The following is a 14,616-nucleotide window of genomic DNA, read 5'->3' on the forward strand; positions in this document are numbered from 1 at the left end:
CATGGTTTAAAGCCGAAGAAGGGTCTTCTGGGGCCGAAGAAGGAGCTATGGGATATATTGCAAAGCGTCGAGCGCTATTGTGTCGAGGCAATGGACATAACGTCGTCGGTACGCGATTTGCCAACAGTTCGAACGCACATGGGCCGTGCCCGAGCCTGGCTCCGTTTGGCACTGATGCAAAAGAAGCTAGCTGATTACCTACAGGTGCTGATCGAGCACCGCGATGATTCGTTGGCGGAATATTACGAGCCCCACGCATTAATGCTCAGTGATGAGGTAGTGTATCGGAAGCACATAGTATCGGGCTTTCTGGATAAGATTAGTTCATGTTGTGACGACCGCTTTTATCATTTACCATTCTAGATCATCATAATTGTGGGCATTCTGGTGGGATTGAATGTGATTGATTGTAATTTGTGCGTGAAGGAAGAGGATCTGGACTCCCAGCAGGGAGTAATCGACTTTTCATTGTACCTGCGCTCGAGCTCAAGAAACAGCCCAGATGAAGAAAACAATAGTGGCATCGCTGGAGGCGTGGATGATAGCGCTACCGGTGCTATGACGGCGGTACTGGATCAGAAAAACTACATCGAAGAACTAAACCGGCATTTAAAGTATGGCCCTTCAATTTTGTCCAATTCCATGGCGCAAAATATTCACGTCCGAGCGGGCGGTATCTGTGCATATATTTCAGTGCCACAGTCGCTAATCTGCAGGCGAAGGTAGAGTCGCTCACAACGACCAATGCGCTAATGAAGGAGGATCTTGCGATCGCGCGGAACAGTCTGATGGCACTGCAAGCAGAAAACTCCGCTCTCCGCAGAGCCTCCCAGCATGGACATCCGATTGAGGATAAAACGAACGTGCTAGACCGTTTCGATCCCGAGATGGCGGAAACGTTGGCCGAGGAGCGGAAGAAACGACAAGAAATCGAAAAAGAACTGGATTTGCAAGTTAGTCTTTGGTCTGAGCACACCCGGCACGGTGACCAGCAACCGGGCCTTGCATCTCATCACCTATTCATATCCGTCTGTCTGTGCAGGTATCGTTAAAAGCGGAAACCGAGATGGCTATGAAGCTACTCGAGAAAGACATTCACGAGAAGCAAGATACGATTGTCTCTTTGCGACGGCAGCTGGAAGATATCAAATCAATCAACTTGGACATGTATCGCAAGCTACAGGTAATTAAAGGAATGGGTGGCAATATATATTTCCAACATGCGGTGCGGAATCGAATCCGGTGACAGCCTGTGGGGTTGTGACTTCCGAGCGGGGACTTGCTCGGAACCGTCACCCCCCGCTGTTACGATGTACACTGTGAGTCAATCGTTTTCCCTTCGCTACACGCAGGAATGTGAAGCCGAGTTGACCCAGAAAGGTGAGATGGTGTCACGGTTACAGATTAAAGCCTCTCAAATCGGCCGTATTCTGTCCAATTTGGAGAAAAAGGGTGCAGAATCGATGACGGATTCGCAAATAAGCGCAATTAGTTCACTATCCGGTAGTGGTGCAGGTGGAGCACCACCTACCAAGAAGCCCCACTTGAAGATTAGCACCATTCCGCCATTCAATGCAAACAAACTGCGAAAATCACCTTCCGTAGGAGCAGGCAACGACGCTACTACTGGTGCCAGTGTCACCGTCGTATCGACAACCGGCAATCGTATTGGAGAAAGAACGACTGTTGTGTTGCCTTCCTCCGCCGTTATGGATACAGCAGGAGCACAAAAGCAGCAGCAACAACAGCAACAACTTCAGAAACGACTTTCATCGCCTCCGCAAGTGGAATGCACTGCCACTAGTAGTAGTAGTAGCAATAGTAATAATCATACGGAGAAAGGTGATGCATTGCCATCAATAACTACAGATACTAACGAACAAAACAAATAATTTATCAATACTACGCTTCCAATGTATGCTAGATTGGATGATTGATTCGTGAATTTCATCCGCAAAGAAGACTGCTACTACTATGTGGCTTGAGCGTTTAAAAGGGTTTGAGCAGCCAGAGATGGCTAGATGTGCTAGAGGTGTGGGGGGCCGTGAAGGATCAATAAAACATAGACAGTGAACGATATAGTCCCTAAAGGGGAAATGCTTTTCAGTAAACTCTTCTTAATAACTTATTATTGTGTAACACAATACACACATTACAATTGTAGGAGTGCGAGGCGTCGTTGAAGCACAAAACCGAGTTAATGTCGCGGATGGAAGCGCAACGTGAGTCGATGGCAAGCGCTATCACGCAATTGGAGAAAAAGTATGAAATGTTTATTTGTTTGATTTCATCTGTTCACACAATATTATACCCTTCATTCCTTTATTCCTTCCTTACCCAATTAACTAGCAGAGAAAAAGCATTTGTTAGCGAATTTGAATTGAGTTATGGTGTATCAATTTAGTTGATAAACCGTTTCCAAGCGCATAAAGCTTCAATTAGAAAGAACGTTCAACGTATCCATACAAAGTGTCTACGAGTATATATCGTGAAAAGAATAGCTGAAATTTTAAATAAACCGACAAATACACTTTATATGCCCCAGCGGGATAATGGGACTTGACGAACAAAACCAGCTGTATCGCTTTGAGTGCATTCCATTGTTCAATTTGTAAACCGTTTTATTGAAAGCATATTCTTAGATTTGTCAATAAACATTGAGAAAAAAGTGAAATCTTTCTTATACTGTGTCGTATATGTCAATAGAATATCATTCAACAATAGATACATTCATTTTGTAGCCAGCAATCTCACTCGTACCTTTTCCTATCCCTCGTCACAGTCTGATGGTAAGGGTTGCGCATGCGCATTGCCTCATGTTTTGTCTCAACAGTTTGCATTGGCAAGAACATTTCACGAATCATCAATTCGATTGAAGATTGCCTTAATAAGGTTTGGTTGAGTGAAAGAATAAGGTTGCGGTTACAGCCTTTTCGATGTATTATGCTTCCCAATTAATTTTCATCGATGCTATTTCGCTGGCATCAGAAAAGCCAGAAAGAGATTACTTCTCTCAAGCACTGAACATCTCAATTCAAAACAATCGCTCTTCTCTGCTTTCTCCTATTCACTTTCATTGGGTTTACGTACTTGAAGATACTAAGTTTATACACCGCTTTTCCTTTGTACTCCAGGCATAAAATGGAAACAGACAGTCTCCATGCTTTGCAAGAATCGTCTCAAGCGCTGTCCTTGCAAGTGCTGGCCAGTGAACAGCGGGCGGCTAGAGCCGAGGCCGATTTGCGGATAGAACGAGAATGGCGTACATCGATGCAGGAAAACGAGGTCTTGAATAAAGAACAGATTAGTGAGTTGCAGGAACAGGTCAAACAATTGTCGGATGATTCAAAGGTATCCCTATCCCTTTCCCAGTACAGCTTACTGCGCCCGTTTAGTTCATGTGATTATTTTGACATTGTCTCCCATTGCAGCAACTCGGCAAAGCAAATGTAGAACTTGAAAAACTGCGCAGCCAATGGGCAGAGGATCAACGTACCCTGGAGGAACTGGGGGTGCAGCTGAGTGTTAACAAGCTGCAAATATCGGAACTAAGAGAGAAGCTTACCGGAAACCATCGTCCTCCCGACGCTGCCAACGATCACGAGCTGGGCGCTAACGGTGGTGGTGGTTGGACTCCGGATAAGATAGTCTCTAAGTGCACCGGTTGCGAGAAGGAGTTTAGCATCACACGGCGAAAGCATCACTGTCGTAGCTGTGGTAAGATATTTTGCTCCAGTTGCTCGGAACACGTGGCCCCATTGCCAGTGGCCATGGATCAACAGACGAAAGACGGAGGCAAACCGGTGCGCGTTTGTGATCACTGTTGGGAAAAATTAACCGCCAAATAATGGGCCGGCGCTGGAGGAAGTGACCGGAGTTTTAATCTGGAAACAATCGTTTGTACCATGTCGACGATGTTAGTAAATGCCTTAAAGGAAATCAGAGAGAGAAAGAGAGAGAAAGATATATACATATATATATATGAAACAGTTTATAAAGTATTTGGAAAGCGACGATATTAGTGAGAACGGAAATGTCCATAAGATAAAGAGGTTTTAATAAACGTGACAAAAATTAACAGCCATAACCGTTATGAATTTGAATTTTGAATTTGAACGAAATTCTAGCACTGCAACGGTCTCGGATTGTTTGGACGAGGTGCTCAAATTCTCTATCTCTCGTGTTTTTCGCTATTTTTGGCCGCTCGATCCCCGAAAATCGTTCGCGCGGCAGCAATCATCTCATGGTTGAAATAGTATCTCTTTTCGCTCGAACATTTTATGAAAATTATTGATTTGCTTCAAAGATTACAAGGGGAAAGGTTACCTGGGATTTTTTTAATTTTCGTCAAGATTGTATGAGACGTGGTTACCTGGGGAGGCCCGTTCAAACGTCACGTGAGGCGCTCCAAACGTCATATGATCAAAAATCAGAAAATTCGCAAAATCGGAGGAGGATTCACGATGTTGCGGTCGATTTTCTTCGTGATTTCGCTGTTTGCGGCAGGTAAGTTTTGGCTTGAATTACAGGAAAAACAGCCATTTTTCCGACTCCACTCCTTCAGCCCGCGAATCCCTGCTGGGCGAGTGCTTAAGGTGCTGGAAAACCATAAACAAATCCTGGATCAGTTGTGGTTCTTGAATGAAAAATCGCTGTCCCTGTTCTTATTGATCCATCTGCCTCGTTTTTCTGTAGCAAACTGCGACCAGCTGTCGGTACTGTTCTCACCAAAGTCCGTCGAATTTCGGGGCAACAGTCGCCTGGATTCGGAATCGCTGCCTGACGTGTTTGGTGCTGCCCTCGGATACTCGGTTAGTCACCCGACCGAGTGGGATGGTCTGTTGATAAAGGATCCTTTCAATACTGCCAACGGAGCCGTGGTGATAGTGGCTGAAGGATTGGACTCTTTTCCGATTGATGTAAGTTTAGTTTCGACGGGTGCGTGAGAGCTCTATACTAATCGATATTCTGATTGACAGGGAGCTAAAACCTACAAACTGAACGGTAACACTGGATCATCGGTACTCAGCGAGCTAACGCAGAAGTCTGCCGAGCATCAGGCGGTTAGTTTTGAAGTTGATCTGAAGGAATCGTCGGACAGCTTCACCACTCCCCTGGGAACCGTACAGCCAGATGACGAGGAAGTCAGCCCGCAGCATCTGAAGCCGAAATCGAACAAGGCCGATGCTGATTTCTTGCGTCAAATTGCTTACGTAAATGGATTGAGCGATCTGCTGGTAACATCCACTGATCGCATACCCACCGTTCATATTGTTCGCGTGTCCTTTGAAGCCTTGCTGGCCGCACACGATGCTAACTCGCCTGCACTAGAGGAAGCAAACAAGCTGTTCGTGAGTGCGCTTGGTGAACTGGAAACGGCCGCCGAGAAGGCTTTCGATGGATCCGTCATTGTTGGCTTGGTAACGGCTAGTGAAGGCCAGCTGGTGCGCTCCAAGCGTCAGGCGAAACAAGAACAAGCGGTGGAAGATGATGTAAGTACAAAGCCACCCATGATGAGCTCGGAAAATATTACAATTTTACTTCATCATACTTTGCTTTCGTAGATCAACTTGGCCAAAAGGTACAACAGCAACTATCCAGTCATCTTCAACATTATTTTGTGGTTCAGCGTCGTATTGGCCTTCTCATTGATCGCCATTTCGATTGTGATCGGAACAATGGATCCGGGCCGCGACTCCATTATCTATCGCATGACTTCCACCAGAATGAAGAAAGACAACTAAAGGGTGGCAGTTCTTTGCCTGGTTCCACAGTCATCGGAACAAGGGCAACTATACATGCCCGTGGTAAACAAAATGACCATCATCAATTGCGGGCCCCAACAACTACAGAGAAACAGAAATTAATCAGCAAAAAGTATTACCAGCGGCACGCCACGGCCCACGACCCCAGATCGAAGGCGATTGTAAACCAATTTTATCCACACAAAAAGGTTCCAATCATCTACTGATGATGAACTTACAGCGAAGCGCCACAGACTCTTCTTTTCTTTCGTCGCATCGTCCGTCGCCCCGCCGATAAAGTTTTTTTGTTCGTAATTACACCATCTTGCAGATTGCCTGATTCACATCTCCTGTTAGTCAATCTTTACCCGTGTGATCGTCTGCACCATGCCAGGAATGTGCGCTTTGCCTCTTAGGAAGTGATGCACATTGTAGAACTTACGATTGTTTGTTGTTTGTTTCAGTTCGATAAGGAAAAAATAAAGAGAGAGGAGAAGAGAGAGATAACATTCCACAGTTATCTAGTAGAAAATCGTCAAATTTTTTGTTCATTTTCGAGTTCACGGGACGACCGGGTTGACCGGAGGGCACTGAAGATTTTCAGTCCTACGAATTTTTTGTAAAGTCCAGTTAAGAGGCAAAAAAGTCGAGTTAAGGGGCAGCACTGTTGAGCATTTTCGCTTTTTACTCACTACAAGAGAATTTAGAACAACTTCTCACCATGCACGGAATTTTTGACTATCTGGGTTGACGATGACACGCACACTATTTTGTTAATCGATTAACACGGAGCTTGAAGGAAGAAACGTCTGGTGGGTTTATTTCAAAATTTATCAGTGAAAATTCAGAAAAGCATTAAATAATGATAAGTAATCAGTAGCAGTAAACATTAGTAGTTCATAAAGGCAAGCCAATCGATGCACAAATTCTTCCGAAACGTTTAGAACTTGTGTGTGGCGATTTCATCGATTTACTCCCAGCCCTTCATCGATTATTTACATTTTGTGATTTTTTTCCTTTTACCGAATCCTATTTTTCCTGGTCGATATCGTTCGGCGAAAAGTGTCTCTATACATAGTTTGTCACGAATATATACTAAAGTCGTTATCGTGTGCCTTATCTTCGTTGTTGCTGCTCGAGGAGAAGTGTGGGGCGTCTTCGGCGGGTTAGTTATCTGGAATCTCAGAACAGCTGCAAGCAAGGAGGTACGTGCGTGTGTGTCTGTTGGTAGCGCCAGATGAGCTCATCGCGCACGTTCCCTTTCCGACCAAGGCCGTTGTGGCCCTCTACTCAACACGATAGAACTTTTTTCACTGCGGCTCCTTCGATCGCAAACCATTCATCTTGTGCCGTATCTTTTGTAGTTTTTCTCCAGAAAATCCTCTCCTTTACAGCGTAGCGTGACTATACTTAGAATATGCCTCCTGTTGCAGGGTAAGCATCGTACGGTGGGCCTTGTCCATCGCGCGGGGGGGCAGCTTTCAGAACTGCCGTGCCTGAGCAGCGCTGACTAACCGATGTAACAAGTGGAATTAACAAACCACCAACACGCTTTTGGGATACAACGGGAGAACTGGCGTAATCGCGGGGTTTCACATAACGATCAAAGATGGTTATAAATAATTCTCTTTTTTTTTTGCTAAAGATACCGCTAACCTTTCCAAAAGATTGTTTACATAGTACTATGATTATTAGTATGATGATTTGCATACGTAAATCTGTTATAAAAATAATAAAAATAGCCTAACATTACATATAATGCTCGTTTTTGCTTCATCTAAAACGTGCTTTACGTGCTTTACGTGCTTTAATGGCTCATTCAATAAATCTGGTAGACATGAATACTGATGTTACAGTTGGCGCAATTCCTGCATGCTGCGATGAGCTACCTGCTACTTAATAAGTTCCGTTATTCTGGTCGTGCAAGACGAAATACGAAGAATGCTTCTTACCTATTTACGATTCGTTTGCACAGTCATCTCGTCTTTATATCAGCAGAAACGAAAGAAAAACGGCTGAACCAAAACTCACCTGACCGCTGCCATATTCAGAGCACGAAGGATTCTTGTGCAGCGTGGTTCATGCCCTTATCGAGGTTCGTTCTTGACTTGCTATTACCATAAATGGCTCCGACTTTACCGTGCTTTCCTGGTACTTTCTCCTTGTACGAGTCTTCGAAGCGATGGTCCATCTTAGTTATAAAAAGCAGTTATCCATAAGGACAGTGGACCGGACGTACCGGTTTTGATTCGACAATCCAATGGTGCTGATCAGAGGCAATACTACCGGGATTCGACCGGACCGAGGTCAATTCGCATCGGGGCTCGCGGTACAACTGACGCTCGTTTTACACGTAATCAGTGTAGCAGTGCACTCATATCGCAAAACTGTTTTATTATCACCTTGATACGTGCCTTTTCGGTGGCTTTCCTCCGGCGTATCGAGAGGTGGCTTTAGTGGTTGGATCAGCAAACCGAACAGATAGCACCGTTCGCACTTTAGGCTTCCGATTTGTCTTGGAAAAAGGTTACCAACAGTAGGTTGGCGATTCCCATCGCAACGATACGGTCGTCGTGGTTGAATTTCTGCAGCGTCAGACGAAACTTGACGATGAGTGCTCTCAAGTTAAAGCCGTTGGAGGACTCGAACCTCTACAAACGACGCACCACTTCGAAAGAGAATCTTCTTCATACGGGAGGCGTTAGTGGGAGCGGTGTACCAGAGCCTACTTCGTCTGTTGCGCACAGTTTTACCGCACAGCCACGCCATGTGACGAGTACGAGTGTGAAGGGCGGCAGCTATGGTATGCAGTCGACCGCGATCGTGAGCTATCCAACGGAGAGCTACTATCAGCAACCCAAGTCACCGATAAGAGTGGCGAACACGGCCGCCGTTGGTACATCAGTATTGGTACCGCAGAGTGACTCGCCGACGATGACGCCACCAACTCCCCACCGGCTCCTAAACAAATATCCTGCCGATACCCGCAGTTTGTTGGCAGCCACGCAGCAACGGAAAGCCACAGTACCCAACGCAGACCCTAAGTGGCAATCGGGGGCAAGCCCTAGAGTGTACCAGAACGTTAGTCAACCCGCAAGTCAGCCACCGAGAACATACCAAAACTTGATACCTTCGATAACACCGCAGTCACCGAGTACTCCTACGGCCAAAAGAATGGAGTCGCAAGAACAGTTTGGCAGAACGAACGTGCAATCGGTGTCCGGGTTAGTCATGCTCTCTGCCGAGACCAGATTTTAAACGCCAAACCCATTGTTTCGGTTTCTCTAGGGAATGTATATTCACGACCATCGACAACGGGATGTGAGCATTGAGAAAACGAGACATCCATGTAACATACTACTAATGAAGTTCAGATAAGCACTGAATCTTAATATTTCGGTTTTTATTCTATTATATTTAGGCTATTATGCTATGAAATGTGTATAGTACCTTTTCCTAATTCGCTTTGATTGGTAACTCAAGATGCTTACTCATCACTCATACCTGTCTCTATCGGAACTAGCAAACATTACTGCTTTGCTTGCTTCAACAGTCGTGGTGTAGTTTTGTTCTTATGTTCTCCTTTATCTTACTATTCCTTGCAGTGTGACTTCTGGCAACATGTCGCTTGGCACCATGCACTGCACCCGGTGTGATGAAGGCTTCGAGCCTCATGAACGCATCGTCAACTCGAACGGGCAGCTTTGGCATACGCAATGCTTCGTGTGAGTATGCGATGATATGTACAATGGTCGTGGCTGGCCTAATCTGATCGTTATTCTCTTTTCGGTTGTGGCAGGTGTGCCCAGTGTTTCCGGCAGTTTCAGGATGGCATATTTTACGAGTTCGAGGGCCGCAAGTACTGCGAGAAGGATTTTCACATTCTGTTCGCACCCTGCTGCAGCAAGTGCAATGATTTCGTCATCGGGCGCGTGATCAAGGCAATGGCGGCCAACTGGCATCCGCATTGCTTTACATGTGAACGCTGCAGCGCACCGTTGGCCGATTCAGGATTCATTCGCAATCAAAACCGTGCCCTCTGCCACGAATGCAATCGTATCGAAAAGTCCGACGGTCTGGAGAAACACATGTGCAACAAGTGCCAGTAGGTGATCCCAACGGAGGCGTCTGCTCTTCTCGATCGACACAGTTTAACCTTCACTGCTCTCTGTCTCCCACTCTATTCGTTCTATTTTTAGCGGTGTTATCGACGGAGCTCCACTGCGTTTTAGAGGAGAGGTGTACCATGGCTATCACTTCAACTGTACCTCTTGCGGTTCGGAGCTGGATTCGTCGGCGCGCGAGGTGAAGAACCGTAGTGGCTACGCAGCGAATGATATGAACGAACTGTACTGTCTGCGTTGCCATGATCGTATGGGTATTCCGATTTGTGGCGCCTGTCGGCGACCGATCGAGGAGCGAGTCGTTACGGCACTCGGAAAGCATTGGCACGTGGAGGTACGGTCCTTGTTGGCCAGAGTTTGAAAGGCATGATACTATTTACCACATTCCCATTACCTTCCCTTATAGCACTTTGTCTGTGCCAAGTGCGAAAAACCCTTCCTTGGCCATCGGCACTACGAGAAGCGTGGCTTGGCCTACTGCGAGACGCATTACCATCAATTGTTCGGTAATCTATGCTTCGTGTGCAATCAAGTGATCGGTGGTGATGGTAAGAAATTCTCAAAGCTGTCGCGATTTTTCCAGTTTTCATCCAATCTTACGCTTCTTGGATCCTTTCAGTTTTCACTGCATTGAACAAGGCCTGGTGCGTGCATCATTTCTCTTGCTCGATCTGCGACCAGAAATTGGACCAGAAGTCCAAGTTTTTTGAGTACGACGAGAAACCGGTCTGCAAGAAGTGCTACGAACGCTTCCCGAACGAACTTCGTCGTCGATTACGCATTTCGCACGAAAACACCCTCAAGAAGGCAGTTGCTTAAAAGGACCAAGACGAGTGCCGCATCTGATCGATGCGTAATTTCAATTGTGCCAAAACAGCCAAGTGGTGAAAATCGGGGATGAAATACAACGCAAATCACAACCAGAAACCGAACCATATACTGACCAACTAAACGGCAACTAATGAAATAGATATCATGCTTTGCTGGAAAGAGTATTAGAAAATAGAGTGCTCAGTGCCTTTAACTAAAAGAAAACTTACTACTCAGTTGTGTTTGTTCAACGAAAGCTTCGAAGAAATTATCGAATCATTTCGTATTTATACTCAATATATGTTCACGTCTTTTAGCGTTTGTATGTATGTTACTGTAACCTTGTTTCCGTACGACTATACTTTCTAACAAAACCAATGACTTTTTAAATACTACTGCGTACTTCTGGGTAAATGTTAATCCTTGTTTTTGAGCACCTACAATAATAATTCTATGGTGTTTGAGTTTTTATTTAATAAAATGATATAAATTTTTAACACCAACATTGAGCAGGTCATGTTACTATTTTAATAGAAAAATGAAAGAAATCTGTAAGAAAAAGCTATGGAGATGAGCGATCGAAATTGTTTGATGTCGAAAATGAAATAATTTCTGCTTTATGTAAGATTAAGAATGAAAAATAAACGATTAACTAACGGAAACTGATGTCGAACAGTATAGTCGCTTAGCGTAGATTACATTTTGTCGATTCTGAGTAGGCGACGACGTGAGTGTGATGAAAGCTGAATCCAGGGAGGATCCTGATGATACACCTCAAATCATCTACCGATGGTACATCCAAAATATGTCAATGTCCTTCTTTCTAGCTGGGTTTCATCTTTTCCTGATGGTTGTATCAGAAGATGGTGTGATAAAAGTTCTGTATAGTCGCAGCTTCAGCCTACTCTACAGGTTTATCCAATGGATCAATTTCCTGGTGCTAAAATATGATTGGACGACTGCTAGCACGAATCTCTTGTGTTCTGGAATTGTACCAGCGCCATATGCGGCGGTTACTAAGAAGATCGCCAGCGCCACGCGCGCGTAATTTCACTTACGCGCATGTCGTAAAAAGACACGTGCAAGTAAAGCATCCAACGGCATACCCCAATTCCTTTCAATGTGACACACCCCAATTCAATGTGACACATGTGGAGAAACATTTGAAAACTATGGAAAAATGAAATTTCACAGGCGCACTCACGAGCCAACAATTGAAAAGTTGTACTTTTGTGAGAAATGCCCCTATAATACCAATCATAGTCAGAATATGCTAAATCACCTGAAAGCAAAACACGAAATTAAAAAAGGATACGAGTGTAGTGAGTGTGGAAAAACGTTCCATAGCTATTCAGTTATGGTTCGTCATAAACTCACACACAAAGCCGTTGAATACAAATGTGATATGTGTGATGCAAGTTACTCTCAAAAAGCCGCCCGGAACAACCACAAGCTGCTCAACGCAACGAAGGCTCGATCGCCTAGCTCTTCTGGGCGATAAGCCTGGGCCAAGAACCACGCAAGCTCCACAGAAAAGCAAGAAAAGCAGTACAGTCCGTGTCGTCCGTGCCGTCCGTGCCCAAGAGGACAACAGCGAATACCATCCAAGATGAGCCAGCGGTTCGACGATATCCTGTTGGCGGGTTTCTTCATACACAACAACATAAGCAAACACCCAGGCAAGCGCAGCCGAAAGCCGTATTTGGAGGACACCAGCAGCAGCGAGTGTGTTGATGTAAGAGATAGAACTGCATAGCTTGCCTGGTGGTGATCTAATTTGTTAACTCATTTTCGGTTGCAGGTTTTAGCATCAAGGAGACGGGAAGGAAATGGATTCTACGCCGTGGAAATGGGAAACAAGCCGTACCGGCGACGGCGATGGTATGAAGGGAGCAAAAAGCTGAAGGGAGCAAAAAAGCAGCAGCACATCAACTGCAACGGTCGTCGATACGAAACACGTTCGTTCTGCTTGCCCTTGCTACGACAATTGCTGTGTCCGTCCGCTACCTGCTTCCTACGGTGTATCGGTAATTCGTATGTTCGATTATCTTTTGCAGCAACGACGATGCACGTTTGGCCGCACTCGGAAGCCCTGGCCCTGGCATTCGGATTGCTGGTGTCCGCGTTATCTATCTGGACAGCAGGCGGCCTTAATCCTCCGACATCGTTTTCTGCTTCCAAAAATCGGTATGTATGATGAGACGCCACATGTGCAAGATACTTTATCGCAACAACAATCTTATCCGGTTTCTCGCTTTCGTCCAACTGCAGCTGGTCGATACGGTCGAGCTGAGCGAACCACGCGTTTGTATGTTCCAGATCAACACATCCGGTTCACAGTGCCGTATTTCGGCCGTCAAGATTAACATACCGTATTCTCGCGATAAAGAGTTTCGCCGATCGAATCGCAGCAATCACCGTTTGTACCGCTCACCGATACCAACTTTCCGCTTTTGTCGATTCTGCTGCCACATCTAGTAACCGGTGATCGGTGGTTAAGCGATTGGCCTGCTTGGATGAATTAATACGAACACCGGAGACTGAAGCCAATCGATCCGCAGATTCTGTCCACGATGAAGATGCAAGGCCTGATCGCTTATGCACCGAACCCACGTACTGGTCTTCGCAATCAGATACCGTACCTAATGGAGGGCGGAACTGGTGCTGGCAGTTTGGGCACGTCGCATCTCGCATCTTCGGCTAAAGGCGGCGGTGTCGGCGGTGCATACGGTGGTGGACCTGGTAGCGGTACCGGTGATCAGCAGGGTAAGGTAGAGGTCAAGTACAGTAAGCTCGGTTGCCAGGATTTCGACTTCGAGCAGTACAACCAGACGGAACTCCCGAATGCTTACTGTAACGCGATGCTGCTGGTGCTGTACTTCATCATGCCGCTTCGCAAAGCGATCCTATCGCACTCGAAGGACAAGGAAGGAGTGGAGGAAGCAACAGCATCCAGCTGGGTCACCAGGAGATCAATCCGGAACCGGGGGAATTGCCGTTTCGTTTAACGGATCCAGCACAAGTACCAAGATGTGTCGTTACGGGACGAACTGCTCACGAGTTGACTGTCACTTTGCACATCCACGGTAAGGTCCACCTACACCTCGACGCAGGAGCAGGTGGACGACTATCTGACCAAGTTTTCCGGCATCAAGATTCAGTCGGAAACTCACGATTCCGTCGAGGACGCTCGGACAGCACTGCAGCTGTACAAGCATTATCTACGGCTACAGGAAAATGATGAGTTTTCCCGGGCGCTCTCGACGTTGTAGGAGAACGGCAAGCCTGTCGGAAATTCCGTAGCTGCGTGAGCCCCAGTACCCGGAGCGGTGGGCCGCTCGCTTTGATCGATCGCTCGATCAAAGGAGATGCGGCAGGAGCGGACATCCGCACGATCACCAGATCACGCGGGCGAGGGTGATGCCCGACCGTCGACCGGACCGGACCACTACGGTTAACTTGCAGGTACTCAACTTTACCAGTCTTCACGGTGCGATGGCGTCAATTCCGGGGCTGCAAAACGTTCAGGTTGGTTGATGTAGAAAACGAAAGAAAAGGTGATGGCAGGTAGTGACTTCCGGACTTCCACAGCCGATTTCTCTGGCTCTTTCGTCTACGCCGTCAGGAACGACAACCGTTCGACTAGCCTACTTGTGTCCGTTCCCGTGACCAACACCACACCCGTGACCAGGCTGCTGTGAACACCATCAACGCCGCATCAACTGGCAAACGACACAAATTGTCGTTTTGACGAGTCCACAACCCATTGACGACGTGGCTCCAGTCTACCCTTTTGTTTTGGCCTTTGAAGGAATGCGCTTGGCAAACGCTTTCATATATTCCATCTTCGCTTTGACGAACCGGTGAATGCTGGTCAACCGGGTCAACGGATACAGCTACTGCGTCTCTTCACACAACCGTCGATGCTCATCGGTTAC

General features: G+C 46.3%; 3 protein-coding genes across 11 annotated transcripts in view; all 3 read left to right on the forward strand.

The window, feature by feature from the left end:
* LOC125950757 (protein RUFY3) overlaps positions 1–4,079 on the forward strand; it is a 15,276-nt gene extending 11,197 nt beyond the window's left edge. For 4 of the 5 annotated variants that reach the window (XM_049679008.1, XM_049679003.1, XM_049679002.1 and 1 more), the window contains 7 exons: positions 1–276; positions 364–614; positions 695–953; positions 1,043–1,183; positions 2,165–2,262; positions 3,135–3,351; positions 3,432–4,079. The exon at positions 1–276 is cut by the window's left edge and continues 158 nt beyond it. In XM_049679008.1, the coding sequence (XP_049534965.1) occupies positions 1–276; positions 364–614; positions 695–953; positions 1,043–1,183; positions 2,165–2,262; positions 3,135–3,351; positions 3,432–3,848 (1,659 nt within the window). In that variant the 3' untranslated portion in view covers positions 3,849–4,079. Of the gene's footprint in view, positions 277–363; positions 615–694; positions 954–1,042; positions 1,184–1,352; positions 2,308–3,134; positions 3,352–3,431 lie in introns of those variants that run through there. The other variant, XM_049679007.1, reaches the window with a different exon arrangement.
* A 300-nt stretch (positions 4,080–4,379) lies between these two features.
* Positions 4,380–6,284, forward strand: LOC125959796 (ATPase H(+)-transporting accessory protein 2). The gene is made up of 4 exons (XM_049692738.1): positions 4,380–4,506; positions 4,696–4,919; positions 4,980–5,492; positions 5,565–6,284. The coding sequence occupies exons 1-4, from the start codon at positions 4,419–4,421 to the stop codon at positions 5,742–5,744; spliced, it is 1,005 nt and encodes a 334-aa protein (XP_049548695.1). The 5' UTR covers positions 4,380–4,418; the 3' UTR covers positions 5,745–6,284.
* Positions 6,285–6,537: 253 nt separating this feature from the next.
* Positions 6,538–11,187, forward strand: LOC125952746 (LIM and senescent cell antigen-like-containing domain protein 1). Of its 5 annotated transcripts, none has more exons than XM_049682419.1 (7): positions 6,601–6,949; positions 7,109–7,178; positions 9,350–9,469; positions 9,544–9,849; positions 9,944–10,202; positions 10,275–10,416; positions 10,488–11,187. In XM_049682419.1, the coding sequence occupies exons 2-7, from the start codon at positions 7,162–7,164 to the stop codon at positions 10,685–10,687; spliced, it is 1,044 nt and encodes a 347-aa protein (XP_049538376.1). In that variant the 5' UTR covers positions 6,601–6,949; positions 7,109–7,161; the 3' UTR covers positions 10,688–11,187. The 5 variants fall into 5 exon arrangements, with proteins under 5 accessions (XP_049538378.1, XP_049538376.1, XP_049538374.1 ...); XM_049682417.1 differs by having other exon boundaries at positions 7,178–8,968; XM_049682421.1 differs by lacking the exons at positions 6,601–6,949; positions 7,109–7,178 and adding an exon at positions 6,538–6,556.
* Positions 11,188–14,616: the final 3,429 nt, after the last annotated feature.

Source organism: Anopheles darlingi, chromosome 2 (assembly GCF_943734745.1).
Source record: "Anopheles darlingi chromosome 2, idAnoDarlMG_H_01, whole genome shotgun sequence".
Classification (NCBI taxonomy): Eukaryota; Metazoa; Arthropoda; class Insecta; order Diptera; family Culicidae; genus Anopheles; species Anopheles darlingi.

Coding starts and splice junctions, on each gene's coding strand:
- LOC125959796 (XM_049692738.1), top strand. CDS start 4,419: ATGATCAAAAATCAGAAAATTCGCAAAATCGGAGGAGGATTCACGATG. Junction 4,507..4,695: donor GATTTCGCTGTTTGCGGCAG/GTAAGTTTTGGC, acceptor GTTTTTCTGTAG/CAAACTGCGACCAGCTGTCG. Junction 5,493..5,564: donor AACAAGCGGTGGAAGATGAT/GTAAGTACAAAG, acceptor TTGCTTTCGTAG/ATCAACTTGGCCAAAAGGTA.
- LOC125952746 (XM_049682417.1), top strand. CDS start 8,355: ATGAGTGCTCTCAAGTTAAAGCCGTTGGAGGACTCGAACCTCTACAAA. Junction 9,470..9,543: donor TGGCATACGCAATGCTTCGT/GTGAGTATGCGA, acceptor CGGTTGTGGCAG/GTGTGCCCAGTGTTTCCGGC. Junction 10,203..10,274: donor GAAAGCATTGGCACGTGGAG/GTACGGTCCTTG, acceptor CTTCCCTTATAG/CACTTTGTCTGTGCCAAGTG.